Source organism: Scyliorhinus torazame, chromosome 12, assembly GCF_047496885.1.
Source record: "Scyliorhinus torazame isolate Kashiwa2021f chromosome 12, sScyTor2.1, whole genome shotgun sequence".
In the NCBI taxonomy this organism is placed as follows: Eukaryota; Metazoa; Chordata; class Chondrichthyes; order Carcharhiniformes; family Scyliorhinidae; genus Scyliorhinus; species Scyliorhinus torazame.
Genome location: NC_092718.1, coordinates 104,560,228 through 104,582,142, shown reverse-complemented (window position 1 = coordinate 104,582,142; position 21,915 = coordinate 104,560,228). Strand labels below are relative to the sequence as shown.

Below are 21,915 nucleotides of genomic sequence, written 5' to 3'. Positions count from 1 at the left end.
GGAAGGTAACTCAACAATTTATCCCAATTTTTAAGAACATCCTCATTTTCCAATTTAATTTGAGGTATTTCAAATTGAGAGTCATCTGGATTTGGTTCGTCACTTTGAGTTAGAATCATTAAAACCTCCTCCTTCTTCTCTCCTTCCCTTTCAAAGTACCTTTTCAGCATATTCACATGACACACTCGGTGAATTTTCCTTCTACCTGACATTTTTACCACATAATTCACCTCACTTAATTTCCTTTCAATCTGATAAGGTCCACAAAACCTTACTTTTAAAGGTTCACCTACCACTGGTAACAATGCTAAAACTTTATCCCCACTGGCAAAACTACGAACTTTGGATTTCTTGTCCGCTACCCATTTCATCACATGTTGTGCAACTTTTAAATGTTGTCTAGCCAATTCACCTGCTCTATTTAATCGTTCCCTAAAATTTGACACATAATCCAATAATGTAATTTCCAATTTCTCACCCACCAATTTTTCCTTAATCAGTTTAAGTGGTCCTCTTACCTCATGACCAAAAATTTGTTAAAAAGGACTGAATTTTGTTGACTCATTAGGTGCATCCCTAATTGCAAACAGTACAAATGGAATTCCTTCATCCCAATCCTCTGGATAATCGTGACAATACACCCTCAACATTGTCTTTAATGTCTGATGGCACCTTTCTAACGCTCCCTGCGATTCTGGATGGTACGCAGTTGATTTAAATTGTTTTATTCCTAAGCTATCTATAACTTCTTTGAATAACCTTGAGGTAAAATTTGATCCTTGATCCGATTGTATTTATGAGGGTAGTCCGTATCTAGTAAAGAATTCAAGTAACTCCTCGACAATCTTTTTAGCTGTAATATTGCGTACTGGTATGATCTCTGGAAACCTAGTAGACACATCTATTATAGTCAAAAGATATTGATTCCCACTTTTCGTTTTAGGAAGCGGTCCTATGCAATCAATTAGGGCCCTTGTAAAAGGTTCCTCGAATGCTGGAATGGGTATTAAGGGCGCCGATTTTATCATTGCTTGAGGTTTCCCTATCACTTGACATGTGTGACATGATTGACAAAATTTAACTACATCTTTATGTAGTCCAGGCCAATAAAAATGCTTCTGGATTTTAGCTTGAGTTTTCCTTTCTCCCAAATGACCTCCCACTGGTCCCTCATGTGCAACTCGCAACACCTCCTTTCTATACCCTACTGGCAATACTACTTGATGAACTTCTGCCCACTTTTCATCTGCCTGCATATGTACAGGTCTCTATTTTCTGATCAAGACATCACTTTTACGGTAATACCACTCTAGTATACACTCGGATTCCTCTTCCGTGTATGCTTTCCGATACAGGCGTTTTATTTCTAAATCTTTCTGTTGTAACTCCGCCAATTTTCCTGAACTAAAAATATCCGCCTCATCCTCCACCTGTTCTTGTTCTTTTTCAGCCATTTGATCAAAAATCGTTTCTGATATTTGCACTTCAACTTCATCTTCACTCTTTGATTTCTCCTCTTGTCTTAACCTGTGACTTTGCGACCTTGTTACTACACAATCCGGAAAAATCCCAGGATATTCGTCCTTCAACACTTCAGTTGTCTGAATTTCCACTGGCTTATCAACCACAGTAGGCATCACTCCCACCTGCGATCCAGCTATATCATTACCCAAGATAAACTGTATTCCTGGACAAGATAGTTTCTCTACTACTCCTACTACCACTTCACCACTCTTCACTGGACTTTCCAACCTTACCTTATATAATGGAACGCTACTCCTCTCACCCTGAATTCCACATAATACCACCTTTTCTGGCAATATTCTTCCCAAACTACATAACTCCTCATCTCACCATTAAAGATTGACGAGCTCCTGTATCCTTAAAATTGTGACTTCTTTACCTACTCCTCTGATATACATGACTAAACTTTACCCACATAAGTAAATTCTTTAAAGACATCTGGCACCATCTTATCAATCACCTCTTGATCAGGCTGTACAATCTTTTGCACCTCCTTCGCTTCACTTGGGCTTTCCTTTACCACTTTAACAAACCCCACTGTCTTATCATGTTTTACCACATCAGCCTTCCCAGTGCTTTTCTTCAACCACCAACACTGTTTACATGGCCTAGTTTATTAGTGAAAACATTTGAAACTTTTCATTTCTTTTCCACCCTCCTGGATTTCTTTTTTAATCTGAGGTACACTCTCCTTATTATCTCCCATCAGATCTCCTTTGCCTCTATCACTTGATTATTTCTCATGTCCCCAATTTCTATCCCTCACCGGCTGAAACTGATGTCGGAAACCAGACTTTGATTTATGAACTAATTCATAATCATCTGCCATTTCTGCTGCTAATCTCGCAGTTTTAACCCTCTGCTCTTCCACATGAGTTGTCACTACATCAGGAATTGAATTTTTAAACTCCAAAAGTATAATTTCTCTGAGAGCTTCATACGTTTGGTCTATTTTCAAAGCCCTTATCCACCTATCAAAATTACTCTGTTTGATCCTTTCAAACTCCATGTATGTTTGACCAAATTCTTTCCTTAAATTTCTAAACCTTTGTCTGTAGGCTTCAGGCACTAGTTCATCTGCACCTAAGATGGATTTTTTCACCACCTCATACGTCCCAGATACCACCTCTGGTAGTGATGCAAACACTTCACTAGCCCTACCTACCAACTTTTTTTGAATCAGTAATATCCACATGTCCTGTGGCCATTTCATTTGTTTAGCTACCTTCTCAAATGAAATGAAAAAGTCTTCTACCTCCTCCTCATTAAACCTTGGCAATGCTTGGACATATTTAAATAGATCCCCACCAAGCCTTCGACTATGACACTCTTTCTCACTATCCTCGTCACTATCATCCAACTGTCTGTTTCCCTTTATGTCCGCCAATTTTTACTGATTGTCATGTTTCATGGCCATTTTCTGAAGTTCAAACTCTCTCTTTTTCCCTTTCCTCTCTCTCTTTTTCCCTGATCTGTATCTCTCTTTCTGTTTGTTCTGCTCGGGCCATTCTTTCTTTTTCACTCATTGCGTATTCAAGCTGTTTTAATTCTTTTTCATGTTCAAGTTGCTTAATCTGCAACTGGATCTTTGCCATTTCCAATGGGTCAGACTGTATCTCGGGCAATTTTAAATGCTCAGCTACTGCCGTAAGTACCTCATCTTTTCGCGTTCTGTCAGGTAATGTTAACTGCAATGTTTTTGCCAAATCGAAAAGTCGGTTTTTAGTCTCTGTCCGTAAGGTAGTGCGTGTGACCATTTCCACCCCCAAAAACTTAAGAGCCTCTGAAAGAACCATTGTCCAGAACACACACTCCCTACTTAAACTGAAATGCCACAGCTGAAAAGCAACCACAATATGCTCACCCCTCACTGTCTTTAAGTTCACTAAGCCAATCCAATCGATAGACTTTTATCCCAGACGAGCTCCCAATTTGTTATGGGCCAAGGTTTAGAGAATCCCAAAGTGTATCATGGAGTTCACCTGACTCACAACTTTTACTAGATTGTGGTATGGGGAGCACATGGCCCACTCTATAGGTGTGGTACAGCAGAAATCGAAAGTATTTTTTAAAGCAAAACAATGTTTATTCTATGAACTCACGTTAACCTTTTTAAAACACAGGAACCATCTTTGCAACCATCAATTCAAATACAACCCCCAAAGAATACAACATTCTAAGTAATACTTAAACTTTCCTTTTAACATCCATAAGACTTTTTAAAAAACTTTTAATCACAGAAGCACATCAGGTTTAAATTCACTACTGAGAACAGTTATCACTCTGAATTCACCAAATGATCAAGAGATAGTCTTTACATGGCAGAGAGAACAACATTACACCTTCTCTGGCTGACTGCAGCTCCAACACTGAAACGAAACCAAAAAAACACAGACACAACCAAGCTTTTCTCAACGTGAAACTAAAAGCTGACAGACAGCCCAGCTCCACCACACTCTGACATCACTGCAGTAATAAACATCCATTTCTTAAAGGTGCATCCACTACAGGTATTCTATAAAAACACCCATTTCTTAAAAGTATTCTCACATGACACAAGGGATATATCGGCCTTGGAGGGAGTGCAACGTAGGTTTACAAAAATGATACCTGTTCTATAGGGGTTAAGTTACAAGGAGAGATTACACAAATTAAACCTGCTTTCACTAGAATTTAGAAGGTTTTTAAAAATAAATTTGCAGTACCCAATTCATTTTTTCCAATTAAGGGGCAATTTAGCATGGCCAATCCACCTAACCTGCACATCTTTGGGTTGTGGGGGTGAAACCCACGCAGACACAGGGGGAATGTGCAAACTCCACACGGACAGTGACCCAGAGCCGGGATCGAACCTGGGACCTCGGAGCCGTGAGGCAGCAAGGCTAACCCACTGTGCCACCATGCTGCCCGAATTTAGAAGGTTAAAGATAATCAGATTCAAGTCTTCAAGATATTAACAGGGATAATGATCTCTACTGGTTGGAGATTCTAAAATTAGGCGGCATAGTTTACAAATTAGGGATAGACCGTTCAGGAGAGATGTTAGGAACCATTTCTTTACTCAAAAGGGGCAGCGGTTTAGAAGTCTCTCCCACAAACAGCAGTTGAAGCTAGATCAGTTGCTAATCAAAACCTAAGATAAATAGATTTTTGCGAAAGAAAGATATTAAGGAATGTGGGCCAAACGCAGGTATATAGAGATAGGTCACTGACCAGCCATGATCTTATGCAATGGCAGGTCAGGCTCGAGAGGCTGATTGGCCTATTCCTGTTCCTATAAGAAAAACTAGAGGGGGCAGAACGGTGGCGCAGTGGTTGGCACTGCTGCATCACTGCGCCGAGGTCCCATGTTCGATCCCGGCACTGGGCCACTGTCCGTGTGGAGTTTGCACATTCTCCCCGTGTTTGCGTGGGTTTCACCCCCACAACCCAAAGATGTGCAGGCTAGGTGGATTGGCCACGTTAAATTGCCCCTTAATTGGAAAAAATGAATTGGGTACTCAAAATTTTTTTTAAAAAGACAAGAAAAACTAGAGAACAGGATTCTATTTGTGTTTTAACAGTTTGTTTATTAATTACTCGAGTTGAGAAATACTGCTTAAACGGAACGGTGCCACAGCGGTTAGCACTGCTGCCTCACGGCGTCAGCGAACCGGGTTCGGCTCCGGCCTCGGGTGACTATGTGGAGTTTTCACTTTCTCCCCATATCCGTGTAGGTTTCCTCTGGGTGCTCTGGTTTCCTCCCACAGTCCAAAGATGTGCAAGTTAAGTGGATTGGCCATGTTAAATTGCCCTTCGTGTCTAATGGTTGGGTGGGGTTACAGGGATAGGGTGGAGGATTGGACCCAGGCAGGGTGGTCTTTTGAGAGGTCAGTGCAAACTCGATGGGCCGAATGGTCTCCATCTGCACTCGGGATTTTATGATTCTATTGGATGATTCTGACCGTGGGATAGTACGGCATGGGGGGTTTCAGACAGCGGGATCAGGAAAAGGAGCCATGATGTCTGCGGGAGGGAGAAAAGGGTGGAATGTCGAGGGAGGGGAAAGGAGGTGGAATGTCAGGGGGAGAGAAGGGGCGGGATGTTGGGGGAGGGACAAAGGGGGCAGGAAGTCGGGGGGGGGGGGGATGATACCGGAACACCATGGGAGGGAGGAGGATGTGGAAGGAGAGAGAAGGGGAGACTGATTTGTGAACGACAGTGAACTGAGAGGAGGAGGAAACCGGACCACCTGGAGGAAACCCACGCAGACACAGGGAGAATGTACAAACTCCACACAGCCACACCCAAGGCCGGAATTGAACCCGGGTCCCTGGCGCTGTGAGGCAGCAGTGTCAACCACCGACTCGCTGATCATTAAGGTGTGAGAGGTGCGGGGTGGGTCAGGGTTTGAATGCCACCACAGCAGCTGGTGGAATGTAAATTTGGTTAATAAAATCTGGAAATCTAAACCCCATCTCAGGAATGGCGCCCATGGCGACATCATCGATTGTTGAAAATACCATCTGCTTCACTCATTTCCCTGCCCTCCTTACCTGGTCTGGCCCTCCACGTGACACCCAATCCACAGCAATGTGGTCGGCTCTTAAACTGCCCTCTGGAATGGCCCAACGAGACACTCAGTACCATGGGCAATTAGGAATGGACAGCAAATACCGCCATTGTTGGCGACACCCACATCCCCGTGAAAGAATCAAGAGAGAGAAAATGTAAGCTTAAAGGCCTGTCACAGCTCAGGTGTGGCTGGATCGTGGCTTGTTGCGATTACGCTTTATAAATCGAGGAAGTGACGCTAAACCTTTATGAAACATCGATTAGGTTGCAGCTGGACTGAATGGCCTCCTTTCAGATACTGTGTTTCTTGTTACTCTGATCCACAGCTGAGGACTTTCACACACAACCCCAGTTTCCGGGTCCAGGGGGCGCCACTGCGAACGGGGGTGAGATGGAGTCCTGCAGCACCCCAGTCACCCTGTCCCTGGAGCAGGCGGAGGAGATGGAACGGAAAATGAACAGCCTCCTGGTCAAGATTCAGCATCTAAAGGTGAGAGGCCAGAAAAGGGTGACTGCCCGATCCCCCACCTCCCTGCTCCCTTAATCTCCCCAACCGTTCCCTCGACAACCCTAACCTCCTCCCTCCCCTTGCAGTACTGAGGAAGCATTGCACAGTCAAAAGGTCAGTACTGAGGGGGTGCTGCACTGTCGAAGGGTCAGTACTGAGGGAATGCTGCACTGTCAGAGGGTCAGTACTGAGGGAGTGCTGCACAGTCAAAAGGTCAGTACTGAGGGAGTGCTGCACTGTCAGAGAGTCAGTACTGAGGGAGTGCTGCACTGTCAGACGGTCAGTACTGAGGGAGTGCTGCACTGTCAGAGAGTCAGTACTGAGGGAGTGCTGCACTGTCAGAGGGTCAGTACTGAGGGAGTGCTGCACTGTCAGAGGGTCAGTACTGAGGGAGTGCTGCACTGTCAGAGGGTCAGTACTGAGGGAGTGCTGCACTGTCAGAGGGTCAGTACTGGGGGAGAGCTGCACTGTCAGAGGGTCAGTACTGAGGGAGTGCTGCACTGTCAGAGGGTCAGTACTGAGGGAGTGCTGCACAGTCAAAAGGTCAGTACTGAGGGAGCGCTGCACTTTGAGAGGGTCAGTACTGAGGGAGTGCTGCACTGTCAGAGGGTCAGTGCTGAGGAAGCACTGCACTGTCACAGTTTCAGTGCTGAAGGAGGGCAGCACTGTCAGAGGGTCAGTACTGAGGGAGCGCTGCTCTGTCATAGGGTCAGTACTGATGGAGTGCTGCACTGTCAGAGGGTCAGTACTGAGGGAGCGCTGCTCTGTCATAGGGTCAGTACTGAGGGAGTGCTGCACTGTCAGAGGGTCAGTACTGAGGGAGCGCTGCACTGTCAGAGGGTCAGTACTGAGGGAGCACAACACTGTCGGACGGGTTGCATTTCCAACATTACAACAGTACCATCATGGTACCCTCCTCCAGCCACTACATTCCTCCCCTATCTCTAACCTCCTCTGGCCCTACAAGCCTTTGAGCTGCCTGGGCCTCAAGCTCTGCAGAATTCCCACCCTCCCCAAAACCTACCGAACCTACCTGAACATCCCCACACATCCCTAATCCTTCCCAAACCTCCTTAATCCTTCCCAAATCTCCCTAATCCTTCCCAGATGTCCCTAAATCTCCCTGCTTCTCTCTGTGCTCCTTGTTAAGACACTGCTCCTTGTTAAGACACTCCTCATCACCAACTTTTTTAACCAAGCTTCTGGTACGGCTCCTGATATCCCTTCACCACCTTCGGTGTCAGTCTTTGCCTTGTGGAGGGGCTTTGCTCAAGCCTCTACGCAAATACAGATTGCCATAGAAATGCTTGAGATATCTCGTCATGGATCGATTCTCTCCCTCTCTGGTCCCTAGGCAATGGAAGAGGACTATCACCGGCTGCGGCAGGCATTGGTTAACCTGACGATGGCACCGCGCCACTCACCAGGAAACTGCAGGCAGGTAGCAGGTGAGTAAAGTGACGCCAATGCCATCTCCCACATTCTCCTATAGTTTTTAAAACATGGGACGGTGTTTGGGGAGGTTTAGCTCTGACGTTATGAAAATAGCAGGATTTTGAGCTGGATAAATTTAAAGATCCTGTGCATAGCCATTAAGGTAGTTAAATGTATTTCTAGTTGACTATCTTGTGTGTTTTACTGATTAATAAACATTTATTTTGTTTAACATCACTAAAATGTCTGGGACATCCTTCACCAGTCTTCACACCTTTCCTCACGTGATATCAAACTGCAAAACACAGTTGAGGATAGGCGTTTCAAGTTTTCCTTCTGGGTTTTGGAATAGCCTCGTGTTAAGATACTATTATAAAACCTTTTTTGTCTGCCGTGTGTTCTTTTTATCCCCGCCCTGCTGCCTGTCTTCTGGTTAAGCTGATGTTGCTACACTATCTGGGATTTCTGTTTAAGCTTCTGATGTTACGCAGAGTCGTAACCCCTTAACGTGATGGACCAAGCCAAGACATCCCCTTCAGGTCCTGTGGCAGAATCAGTGATGATGATTTGATAGACTTGTCATGCAGCCAATTGGTGGTGTACAATTTCCTATTGGGGCCTGTGATTGGTGGGACCAGGCAGAAAGTTCCAGAAGGGCGGATTTTGTGAAGAGTGCCATATTGTTTTGGGGGTGTGATGTGAAAAGATCCAGGCACGAGGCAGCTTTGAATCTTTCTGTCTCTCTCTACCTGCTAATTTAGAGAGCTTTCTGCAACTACAGCTTCAGATTGGATACATAATTAAGAGATCGCTGGCTGCAAAGAGCTACGTCAGCAGCAAAGAACAATCTCATACCTATTAATCCCTTTTTCAGTTTAAACCTTTCCGCTCCATTTACGTCATTGTGTATGCATGTGTGTGTGTCTCTGGGTGGAGGGTGGGTTTTGGGATTAGATAGATTGTTAGATCTATTATTACTTCATATATTCATCTTCTTGTTATTAATAAATAGTTTGTTAACGTTTTTACTTATAAACCTGGTGAATGCATTTCATTGCAGCAGTCCAGGGCCAAAATCTCTAAGTTAACAAGAATTATTTGTTAATTCACAAAAGTTGCGACCCCGGGTCGAGGGGACTGGAACTGACTCGCCCAGGGTGTTGTGACACTAGTGTTTCGCATTAGTTGTGGATTTCCTCCGGGTGTTCCGGTTTTTTCCCACACTCTAAAGATGTGTAGGTTAGGTGGATTGGCCATGCTAAATTGCCCTTAGTGTCCAAAAAAAGGTTAGCTGGAGTTACGGGGATAGGATGGTGTGGGCTTGGGTAAGGTGCACTTTCCAAGAGCCGGTGCAGACTCGATGGGCCGAATGGCCTCCATCGGCCACTGTATGGCACTGTAAGTTCTATGTGTGCTCTTAACACATGGCTGCTTGACTATGGTCTGTCCTGTAACCAAGAACCACATTAAGAGTCCACAGAAGGAACATCCGAAACAGCTGCTACTCGCATCCCTCCCCTGGCAGCAGTCAGATTAAGGCAGTCTATTTGCAACCTTCAGTGACACATTTGATTGCGTGATGAGCTTCTGACCACATACCCGTGCCATCAAGATCGCAAGTTTCCATCTCCTCAGCAAAGTTCACCGTCGCCCATCTCAGTTCGCCTCTGGTCGAACCCCCATCCCCGCCTTTGTTACCTCTGCAACTGACCATTTCAAAGCATTCCCACATTCTCCTGTCCATAAACCTGAGGGTCATCCACAGCTTCACCACCCCTCAGATCTGAACTTGCTGTCTCCGCACCCCCCGTTATTTCACCTCGCTGACCTACACTTGCTCCTGGTCAAGCAACAACTTGATTCCGAGAATTCTCATCCCCCGTTTTCAACCCCTCTCCGGCCTCAGCCCTCCCGATCTCTGGAATCTGCTCCAGCACCACGACTAATTCTAGAACTATAGAACCCTGACAGGGCAGAAGGAGGCCATTCGGCCCATCGGCCCATCGAGTACGCACCAACCATCGGAAAGAACACCCAACCTATGCCCACTCCCCCGCCCTGACACAGCCAATTTACCTGCTAAACATGAATGTTTCAGATCAGTACATACTATTTACAGCACATTTGGCGCAGCAGGGTCCATGCTGTTGCTGGTCATCTGCGTGAATCTCCTCCCACCTCTCCTCGCCTCACCCCATCACGGCGAAATCCACCTATTCCTTTCTCCCTCCGGCCTCCCCTTAAAAGCATGGACACTGTTCACCTCAGCCACTCCTTGTGAGAGCGAGTTACACCTTCTTCACCGTAGAAAGTTACAGCACAGAATGAGGCTATTCAGCCCATCTTGTCCATGCCAGCCCGAGAACACCCAGGTACCTTTTCTAACCCCCACCTTCCTGCACCACTCCATAGCCTTTCAGCTTACTGCACTTAAGGTGCAGATCCAGGTATCATTTAAAAGGGTTCAGGGTCTCTGCCTCCACCACCAACTCAAACAGCAAATTTCAGACACCCACTACCCTCTGCGTAAAAATATTTTTCCCCAAGTCCCCTCTAATCCTTCTGCCACTTAGCTTGAATCTGTGACTCCTGGTTTTCAAACTCTCTGTCAAGGGGATTGGGTCCCTCCTATCCCCATCTTGGCCCCCTCACAATTTTGTATACCTCAATCAAGTTTATCCTGAATTCCCAGTTGGATCTATTGGTGACTATCTTACAGGTCTCTCCTGCAGGTGGAAACTCCTCTAAGGTCTACCCTATCATGGCCAGTTCAGGCCTTGGAGACCTCTTTTCAGGCCAGCCCTAATTCTTAGAGAGGAGCCCCAGCGTGTGCAGTCTTTCTTGATGGGAATATATGTATAATATATATATAAAATGCAACAGGATAAAAGGCTTCGACACGGTAAGGTGTGAGCCCACCAGGGCCTCCTATCTGGATTTCCCGGAGTTTCACTCTGCTTCCCGCTTTGTTTTCCAGGTGAGAGGTGGTGAAGAGGGGAGTGCGCTGATGTGGTCAGCTGGCACCATTCCAAGACTTGATTTGAATTCCGCATTCGGGACCTTCCTCCCTGTGTTGATGATGTGGGGAGACGGATGGTGTTTGGGGAAAGTTTGGAAAAGGGAGGGGGGTGTTTTCTGCTTATTGTGCCAATTGTTTCCACTCCTTCCATCCCCCCCCCCCCCCCCCCCCCAACCGTTGTCTGTCACCACAGTAGAGTGCCACGCTCAAACCATGCCAAGGGACCTCCAAGCAGCCAACTCTATATAAAGCACTTAATTACAGGCAGCAGCCAGGGTCTAAGATTAGAGGAACATTGGTTGGGGCTTGGAATGGAAGGATTATTAAAGCAACGCGAGAGCCCAGTCCCACTTGGGCCTGGATGGGGGTGGCGGGAGGTGGTAGGGGCGCAGGGTCAAAGGTTTCTCAGACATTAGATCAACTCCACTCTCCTGCCGGGAATAACTCTTCTCCCCCTGCATCCTAAAGCGCATGGTTTCAAAAGCCACTTTCTTTTTTAAATGGGTTAATGCACTCCCTCTCCACGCCCCCCCCCCCCCCCCCCCCCCACTTCCCCCCTTCACCTCCGAGTCAGAGGGTTGCGGGTTCTAGTCCCACTCCAGCGGACTTGAACCCTCCTAATCCCCTCACACTGCCAGCAGTGAGAGAGCGCGGCACCGTCAGAAACATCAAACCGAGAACCCGCCTTCCATCCCCCACTTTCCCGGGTGGACGCCAAAGATTTGCCATGACCACTCATCCGGGACCAATGTTTATCTGGCAACTAACATGCCGAAAATGTGCCAAGCAGCTCACTGTCACCTGCCTGTCATGGGAGGGGGCAGTGCACAAAACCGTTCTGGTGTTTCCTCACGAAAATACTGTGAACGTAAATGGGAGGTTGTGGGGGAGGGGGGTGGGGGGGAACCAAAAAAGCCTTGTTGGCTGCGAGGTGGCTCTGGGACGGCCTGAGGTTGTGAAGTGACCCACTGGAATATGAATACGGAACTACTGCTGTCAGACCGGGAACTCCGGAGGGTGGTGGCGGTACTCTGCCACCAGCGGTGTTGTGGGAATGGGGGGGGAATCTTGACTACTAAAAATCATGGGAACCACAAACTAAGGGGAACAAAACATCCTCCTTGCCTGTACTTCGAAAGCGAATTGTAGAAAGACACTGTAGAAAGGCAGGGGATGGGGGGAGTTTCATTAACTTAATTATGACTGTGTTCCTCTAATCTTCACTTTGTATTTTTCTCATATCCTTCCATGTATATCCAGTGCCTTTACAGCATCTGAGTTTTGTATTGGGGTATTATTTTTTACTATTATGAATATTATTATGTTGAGGTGTTGATAAGAGGAAAATTCATGATTTGATTTCCTGAGATTATATTTAAATTTGCTGTTTTACCTAGAGTTCAGTGTCGGAGACTGTATTTAGTTCTTCGACTGCTTAGTTGTCTGGCTTGGTTGCAGGGCAAGTCACGAAGGGAGTGGGATTTATTTACTGTAAACTGCCTGTGGTGGGAAGAGATGGGTTGGGCATTGCAAGTGGGGGATTGGTGTGAATGGTCTGAGCCCCTGGCAGAGCAGTGGGAGGGTTTGTCAAGAGAGCTGGGTGCCAGTCTCCGTGCGTGTGTGTCCTCCCTGTGTCCATCACACTCTTCCTGCCCCAACTCGCTGTCTCTCTCTTTCCCCCACCTCCCTAAGCTCTCTATCTCTCCTCTTTGCTCCCATTCCCCCACGAACTTGCCCCTTCTCCCCTGCCATTGGCCCCCTCTCCCCTGCCATTGGCCCCTCCCCCGGCCTGACCCCTTCTCTTTCCCCCCGGCCTTGCCCTACTCTCTCCCCCCCCCCCCCCCGACCGTGCCCCGGTCTCCCCTCCCCGACCATGTCCCTGTTCCCCCCCCCCCCCCTGCCTGGCCCCTCCCCCCGCCTTGCCCTATTTCCGCCCCCGGCCTTGCCGAGTAGTGTTCAGGTGCTACATCAACCATTGAAACTAGCCACTGAGCCCATATTGGAGGCAATGGGGCGCGGGGGGGAAATGTTAGTCACACCAAACACATGGCTGTGACCTGTGCAGCTCCTATAACATGTAAATCAATGCTTTCAGATTGACCAGCCCAGTCCATCCTTACTCCCGTCAATTAGAGAGACACATTCTCACAAAACAATTGAGCAATGGGGAGAGGTTACTGAGCTTTCCTTCATCCCCCTACTGTAGATGCAAATTGAACAATGTTTTTAAACTGAGATTTATGTGTATTTCATCCCCCTTCCCGGACTTGTTAGTGTCGCTGTCCCACTTCATACACAGGAATCACGGTCTCGCAGGCCCAATCCCACCCCACCCCACTACACCACAGGTGTGTCCCGCTCCGAGGGTGCTCAACGTTAACCGTGATAGGGAGATTCTCAACCTTGGACTCAGTTCCCCATCTCTACCACTCATCCAGTCCCCTCACAATTTTACACATTCTCCAACCTTTCTTCAGCTGGTTATCTGACCTGTCCGTATGTGACCACCCCCCCTGCAACCTGAACACCTACAGCCCCACCTGCCTCTTGGCAATGAAGATGCTGTCACTCTCTCATTCCCTGCACTCTCCTCAGTGAGTAGTGTGTGTGTTTGTCCCTCTTGTCTGTGTCTATGTCTGTCCATCTCTCAGTGTGGAGTGTGTGTGTCCACCCGTCTGTGTGAATGTCCGCCCGTCTGCATATGTGTCCGCCCGTCTGCGTGTGTGTGTGTCCGTCTTCGTGTGTGTCCGCCCGCCTGCATGTGTGTCCGCCCATCTGCGTGTGTCCGCCCATCTGCGTGTGTGTCTGTCCGTCTGCGTGTGTGTCTGTCCGTCTGCGTGTGTGTCTGTCCGTCTGCGTGTGTGTCCGCCCGCCTGCGTGTGTGTCCGCCCGCCTGCATGTGTGTCCACCCGTCTGCGTGTGTGTCTGCACGTGTGTCCGCCCGTCTGCACGTGTGTCCGCCCGTCTGCACGTGTATCCGCCCGTCTGTGTGTGTGTGTGTCCTCCCGCCCATCTGTGTGTGTGTGTGTGCGTCCGCCCGTCTGTGTGTGCGTCCGCCCGTCTGTGTGTGCGTCCGCCCGTCTGTGTGTGCGTCCGTCCGTCTGTGTGTGTGTCCGCCCGTCTGTGTGTGTGTGTCTGCACGTGTGTCCGCCCGTCTGCACGTGTATCTGCCCGTCTGTGTGTGTGTGTGTGCGTCCGCCCGTCTGTGTGTGCGTCCGCCCGTCTGTGTGCGTCCGCCCATCTGTGTGTGTGTCCGCCCGTCTGTGTGTGTGTCCGCCCGTCTGTGTGTGTGTGTGTCCGCCCGCTCGTCTGTGCGTGTGTGTCCATCCGCCCATCTGTGTGTTGTGTTTGTGTCTCCGCCTGCCCGTCTGCGTGTGTGGGTGTCCGTTGCCCGCCTGCGTGTGTGGGTATCCGCCTGGCCGTCTGTGTTTGTCCGCCCGTCTGCCTAGCTGAGTGTGTGTGTTCGTCTGTGTGTCCACCTCACTCTCCGCCTGCTCTCTAGTGTGTCTCTGCTTGCCCCCTCTGCTGCAGGGTGTGTATCCATGTGTGATCCTCTCTGCCCTCTGGTGTGTCTTTCTGTCTCTCAGTCTCTGCTGTGGGATGTGTGTGAGAGATCCTCCACGCCCCCCCACCCCCTCCCCAACCTTCAGTTACTGCCAATCACTTGCCAGCCCATCTCTTTGCATTGGGAGCAGATTCACCTGGTCTTATATATAATATATATATATTTTCAGGAAAATACTATTGATTTTTAGATTTTGCTTTGTCTGCCAATGTTAGCACACATACACAATACGGGTGGGATATTAGGAATATTCTGCAGGTCTCTCTCTCTGTCACATACACGCAAACACACGCGCGCGCACACAAAAACCAAAGTTGTTCTGCAGTCACTAAGTATATTCATGCTAATAAATAAAACTTTGGGAGGTTGTGAGGAGATATATAGCAAATCTCCACACAGCCGTGTAGGTTGCACACAGTGCCACGTCAATCTTTAAACTGCCTGGGATTGGGAACAAGTGTCGCTATATTTTATACCTCTGTAATCCATTGCTGGAATTGCAGAAAAAAGGCTTTTTAATATAAACAATAAACTTCAAAAGTTTTATTAAAATAAACTCTTAATGTCTCTTTTTTTGAGTGTGGAATTGTTTCCACCGCACACTTCCAAATGTTTTATCTCCCCGCACAAAATCTGTGGGAGATGGGATTCAGTATCGGCTAGGTTCGCATCAAACACATGAGGGGAACACGGACTGGGATACAGGTTGCACACAGACTGGGCTGGATTCTCTGATTTTGAGGCCATGTCCGGAGAAAGTGTCTGATTTTACGACAAAAATGTTGGTGTCGTCTCCGCACCAATGCTCCGACTGGTGAGGGGCTAGCAGCCATGCCACGTAAAACGCACAGCCTTGCCGATATAAACGCTTGGAGACTGACTGGGTCTATGGTCGCGCATGCGCACGGAGACGACCTGCAGCGGTCGCGCCGTACAACTGCCAGATAGTGCCCCCCTCGGCACCCCCACCAGTCCCCCTGGTCCTCGACGAAGCCCCCCCATCTACCAGCATAGCTGTTGTCCCAACACCTTCCCCGACTGTGGCGGCGCTGGACACAGTCCGCAGTCAACACACCGGGTTTACGAACACAGAGCACATGTCCTCCCCGCGGTCGGGAGCTCGGCCCATTGGGAGCGGAGCATCGGGGGAGGGCCTTCAGGCAATCTCCTGAGGCCGTCCCAATGGCGTTCTCCTCAATGACGCTGTTTTGGAGGGCGTGGAGTATCCATAAACCGGCGCAGCCCCCACACACACTGACTCTCACTGGGGCACGGGTTCCACACACTCACTGACTCTCACTGGGATACGGGTTCCACACACACTGACTCTCACTGGGATACGGGTTCCACACACACTGACTCTCACTGGGGTACGGGTTCCACACACACTGACTCTCACTGGGGTACGGGTTCTACTCACACTGACTCTCACTGGGATACGGGTTCCATACACACTGACTCTCACTGGGGTACGGGTTCCACACACACTGACTCTCACTGGGGTACGGGTTCCATACACACCCTGACTCTCACTGGGATACGGGTTCCACACACACTGACTCTCACTGGGATACGGGTTCCATACACACACACTGACTCACTGGGGTACAGGTTCCACACACACTGTCTCTCACTGGGGTACGGGTTCCATACACACTGACTCTCACTGGGGTACGGGTTCCATACACACTGACTCTCACTGGGGTACGGGTTCCATACACACCCTGACTCTCACTGGGGCACGGGTTCCACACACCCTGACTCTCACTGGGGCACGGGTTCCACACACACTGACACTCACTGGGATACGGGTTCCAGACACACTGACTCTCACTGGGGTCTGGGTTCCATACACACTGACTCTCACTGGGGTCTGGGTTCCACACACACTGACTCTCACTGGGTTACGGGTTCCACACACACTGACTCTCAGTGGGGTACGGGTTCCACACACACTGACTCTCACTGGGGTACGGGTTCCACACACACTGACTCTCACTGGGATACGGGTTCCACACACACACTGACTCTCACTGGGGTACGGGTTCCACACACACTGACTCTCGCTGGGATACGGGTTCCACACACACTGACTCTCACTGGGGTACAGGTTCCACACACACTGACTCTCACTGGGATACGGGTTCCAGACACACTGACTCTCACTGGGGTACGGGTTCCACACACACTGACTCTCACTGGGGTACGGGTTCCACACACACTGACTCTCACTGGGGTACGGGTTCCACACACACTGACTCTCACTGGGGTACGGGTTCCACACACACTGACTCTCACTGGGGTACGGGTTCCACACACACTGACTCTCACTGGGGTACGGGTTCCACACACACTGACTCTCACTGGGATACGGGTTCCACACACACACTGACTCTCACTGGGGTACGGGTTCCACACACACTGACTCTCGCTGGGATACGGGTTCCACACACACTGACTCTCACTGGAGTATGGGTTCCAGACACACTGACTCTCACTGGGATACGGGTTCCACACACACACTGACTCTCACTGGGGTACGGGTTCCACACACACTGACACTCACTGGGGTACGGGTTCCACACACTTACACCTACTGGGGTATGGGTTCCAGACACACTGACTCTCACTGGGGCACGGGTTCCACACACACTGACTCTCACTGGGGTATGGGTTCCAGACACACTGACTCACTGGAGTACGGGTTCCATACACACCCTGACTCACTGGGGTACGGGTTCCACACACACTGACTCTCACTGGGGTACGGGTTCCACACACACTGACTCACACTGGTATACGGGTTCCACACACACAGACTCTCACTGGGATACGGGTTCCACACACACTGACTCTCACTGGGATACGGGTTCCACACACACTGACTCTCACTGGGGTACGGATTCCACACGCACTGACTCTCACTGGGTTACGGGTTCCACACACACTGACTCACTGGGGTACGGGTTCCACACACACTGACTCTCACTGGGGTACGGGTTCCACACACACTGACTCTCACTGGGATACGGGTTCCACACACACACTGACTCTCACTGGGATACGGGTTACACACACACTGACTCTCACTGGGATACGGGTTCCACACACACTGACTCTCACTGGAGTACAGGTTCCACACACACTGACTCTCACTGGGGTACGGGTTCCACACACACTGACTCTCACTGGGATACCGGTTCCACACACACTGACTGTCACTGGGGTACGGGTTCCACACACACTGACTCTCACTGGGATACGGGTTCCACACACACACTGACTCTCACTGGGATACGGGTTACACACACACTGACTCTCACTGGGATACGGGTTCCACACACACTGACTCTCACTGGAATACAGGTTCCACACACACTGACTCTCACTGGGGTATGGGTTCCACACACACTGACTCTCACTGGGGTACGGGTTCCACACACACTGACCCTCACTGGGGTACGGGTTCCACACACACTGACTCTCACTGGGATACGGTTTTCACACACACTGACTCTCACTGGGATACGGGTTCCACACACACTGACTCTCACTGGGATACGGGTTCCACTCACACACTGACTCTCACTGGGGTACGGGTTCCACACACACACTGACTCTCACTGTGATACGGGTTCCACTCACACACTGACTCTCACTGGGATACGGGTTCCACTCACACACTGACTCTCACTGGGATACGGGTTCCACACACACTGACTCTCACTGGGGTATGGGTTCCACACACACTGACTCTCACTGGGATACGGGTTCCACACACACTGACTCTCACTGGGATACGGGTTCCACTCACACACTGACTCTCACTGGGGTACGGGTTCCACACACACACTGACTCTCACTGTGATACGGGTTCCACTCACACTGTCTCTCACTGGGGTACGGGTTCCACACACACTGACTCTCACTGGGGTACGGGTCCTACACACACTGACTCTCACTGGGATACGGGTTCCACTCACACACTGACTCTCACTGGGGTACGGGTTCCACACACACACTGACTCTCACTGTGATACGGGTTCCACTCACACTGTCTCTCACTGGAGCACGGTTCCACACACACTGACTCTCACTGGGGTATGGGTTCCACACACACTGACTCTCACTGGGGTACGGGTTCCACACACACTGACTCTCACTGGGGTACGGGTTCCACACACACTGACTCTCACTGGGGTATGGGTTTCACACACACTGACTCTCACTGGGGTACGGGTTCCACATACACTGACTCTCACTGGGGTACGGGTTCCACAGACACTGACTCTCACTGGGATACGGGTTCCACTCACACAGACTCTCACTGGGGTACGTGTTCCACACACACTGACTCTCACTGGGATACGGGTTCCACTCACACTGACTCTCACTGGGGTATGAGTTCCACACACCCGACTCTCACTGGGATACGGGTTCCACACACACTGACCCTCACTGGGGTACCGGTTCCACACACACTGACTCTCACTGGGTTACGGGTTCCACACACACTGACTCACACTGGGATACGGGTTCCACAGACACCGACTCTCACTGGGGTACGTGTTCCACATACACTGACTCTCACTGGGGTACGGGTTCCACAGACACTGACTCTCACTGGGGTACGGGTTACACACACACTGACTCTCACTGGGGTACGGGTTCCACACACACTGACTCTCACTGGGGTACAGGATTCACACACACTGACTCCCACTGGTGTACGGGTTCCACACACACACTGACTCTCACTGGGGTACGGGTTCCACACACACTGACTCACTGAGGTACGGGTACACACACACCGCCTCTCACTGGGATACGGATTCCACACACACTGACTCTCACTGGGATACGGGTTCCACACACACACTGACTCTCACTGGGGTACGGGTTCCACACACACTGACTCTCACTGGGGTACGGGTTCCATACACACCCTGACTCTCACTGGGGTACGGGTTCCACACACACTGACTCTCACTGGGGTACGGGTTCCATACACACCCTGACTCTCACTGGGATACGGGTTCCACACACACTGACTCTCACTGGGATACGGGTTCCATACACACACACTGACTCACTGGGGTACAGGTTCCACACACACTGTCTCTCACTGGGGTACGGGTTCCATACACACCCTGACTCTCACTGGGGTACGGGTTCCACACACACTGACTCTCACTGGGGTACGGGTTCCATACACACCCTGACTCTCACTGGGGCACGGGTTCCACACACCCTGACACTCACTGGGGCACGGGTTCCACACACACTGACACTCACTGGGATACGGGTTCCAGACACACTGACTCTCACTGGGGTCTGGGTTCCATACACACTGACTCTCACTGGGGTCTGGGTTCCACACACACTGACTCTCACTGGGGTACGGGTTCCACACACACTGACTCACACTGGTATACGGGTTCCACACACTTACACCTACTGGGGTATGGGTTCCAGACACACTGACTCTCACTGGGGCACGGGTTCCACACACACTGACTCTCACTGGGGTATGGGTTCCAGACACACTGACTCACTGGAGTACGGGTTCCATACACACCCTGACTCACTGGGGTACGGGTTCCACACACACTGACTCTCACTGGGGTACGGGTTCCACACACATTGACTCACACTGGTATACGGGTTCCACACACACAGACTCTCACTGGGATACGGGTTCCACACACACTGACTCTCACTGGGATACGGGTTCCACACACACTGACTCTCACTGGGGTACGGATTCCACACGCACTGACTCTCACTGGGTTACGGGTTCCACACACACTGACTCACTGGGGTACGGGTTCCACACACACTGACTCTCACTGGGGTACGGGTTCCACACACACTGACTCTCACTGGGATACGGGTTCCACACACACACTGACTCTCACTGGGATACGGGTTACACACACACTGACTCTCACTGGGATACGGGTTCCACACACACTGACTCTCACTGGAATACAGGTTCCACACACACTGACTCTCACTGGGGTATGGGTTCCACACACACTGACTCTCACTGGGGTACGGGTTCCACACACACTGACCCTCACTGGGGTACGGGTTCCACACACACTGACTCTCACTGGGATACGGTTTTCACACACACTGACTCTCACTGGGATACGGGTTCCACACACACTGACTCTCACTGGGATACGGGTTCCACTCACACACTGACTCTCACTGGGGTACGGGTTCCACACACACACTGACTCTCACTGTGATACGGGTTCCACTCACACACTGACTCTCACTGGGATACGGGTTCCACTCACACACTGACTCTCACTGGGATACGGGTTCCACACACACTGACTCTCACTGGGGTATGGGTTCCACACACACTGACTCTCACTGGGGTACGGGTTCCACACACACTGACTCTCACTGGGATACGGGTTCCACACACACTGACTCTCACTGGGATACGGGTTCCACTCACACACTGACTCTCACTGGGGTACGGGTTCCACACACACACTGACTCTCACTGTGATACGGGTTCCACTCACACTGTCTCTCACTGGGATACGGGTTCCACACACACTGACTCTCACTGGGGTACGGGTTCCACACACACTGACTCTCACTGGGGTACGGGTTCTACACACACTGACTCTCACTGGGATACGGGTTCCACTCACACACTGACTCTCACTGGGGTACGGGTTCCACACACACACTGACTCTCACTGTGATACGGGTTCCACTCACACTGTCTCTCACTGGAGCACGGTTCCACACACACTGACTCTCACTGGGGTATGGGTTCCACACACACTGACTCTCACTGGGGTACGGGTTCCACACACACTGACTCTCACTGGGGTACGGGTTCCACACACACTGACTCTCACTGGGGTATGGGTTTCACACACACTGACTCTCACTGGGGTACGGGTTCCACATACACTGACTCTCACTGGGGTACGGGTTCCACAGACACTGACTCTCACTGGGATACGGGTTCCACTCACACAGACTCTCACTGGGGTACGTGTTCCACACACACTGACTCTCACTGGGATACGGGTTCCACTCACACTGACTCTCACTGGGGTATGAGTTCCACACACCCGACTCTCACTGGGATACGGGTTCCACACACACTGACCCTCACTGGGGTACCGGTTCCACACACACTGACTCTCACTGGGTTACGGGTTCCACACACACTGACTCACACTGGGATACGGGTTCCACAGACACCGACTCTCACTGGGGTACGTGTTCCACATACACTGACTCTCACTGGGGTACGGGTTCCACAGACACTGA

General features: G+C 50.2%; 1 protein-coding gene across 1 annotated transcript in view; it reads left to right on the top strand.

The window, feature by feature from the left end:
- Positions 1 to 12,854, top strand: part of LOC140386597 (rho guanine nucleotide exchange factor 11-like) — a 64,304-nt gene extending 51,450 nt beyond the window's left edge. The window contains exons 11-13 of the mRNA XM_072469069.1: positions 6,405 to 6,568; positions 7,941 to 8,034; positions 10,998 to 12,854. Coding sequence (XP_072325170.1) covers positions 6,405 to 6,568; positions 7,941 to 8,034; positions 10,998 to 11,011 — 272 coding nt within the window. The 3' untranslated portion in view covers positions 11,012 to 12,854. The remainder of the gene's footprint in view (positions 1 to 6,404; positions 6,569 to 7,940; positions 8,035 to 10,997) is intronic.
- The last annotated feature ends 9,061 nt before the right edge of the window (positions 12,855 to 21,915 follow it).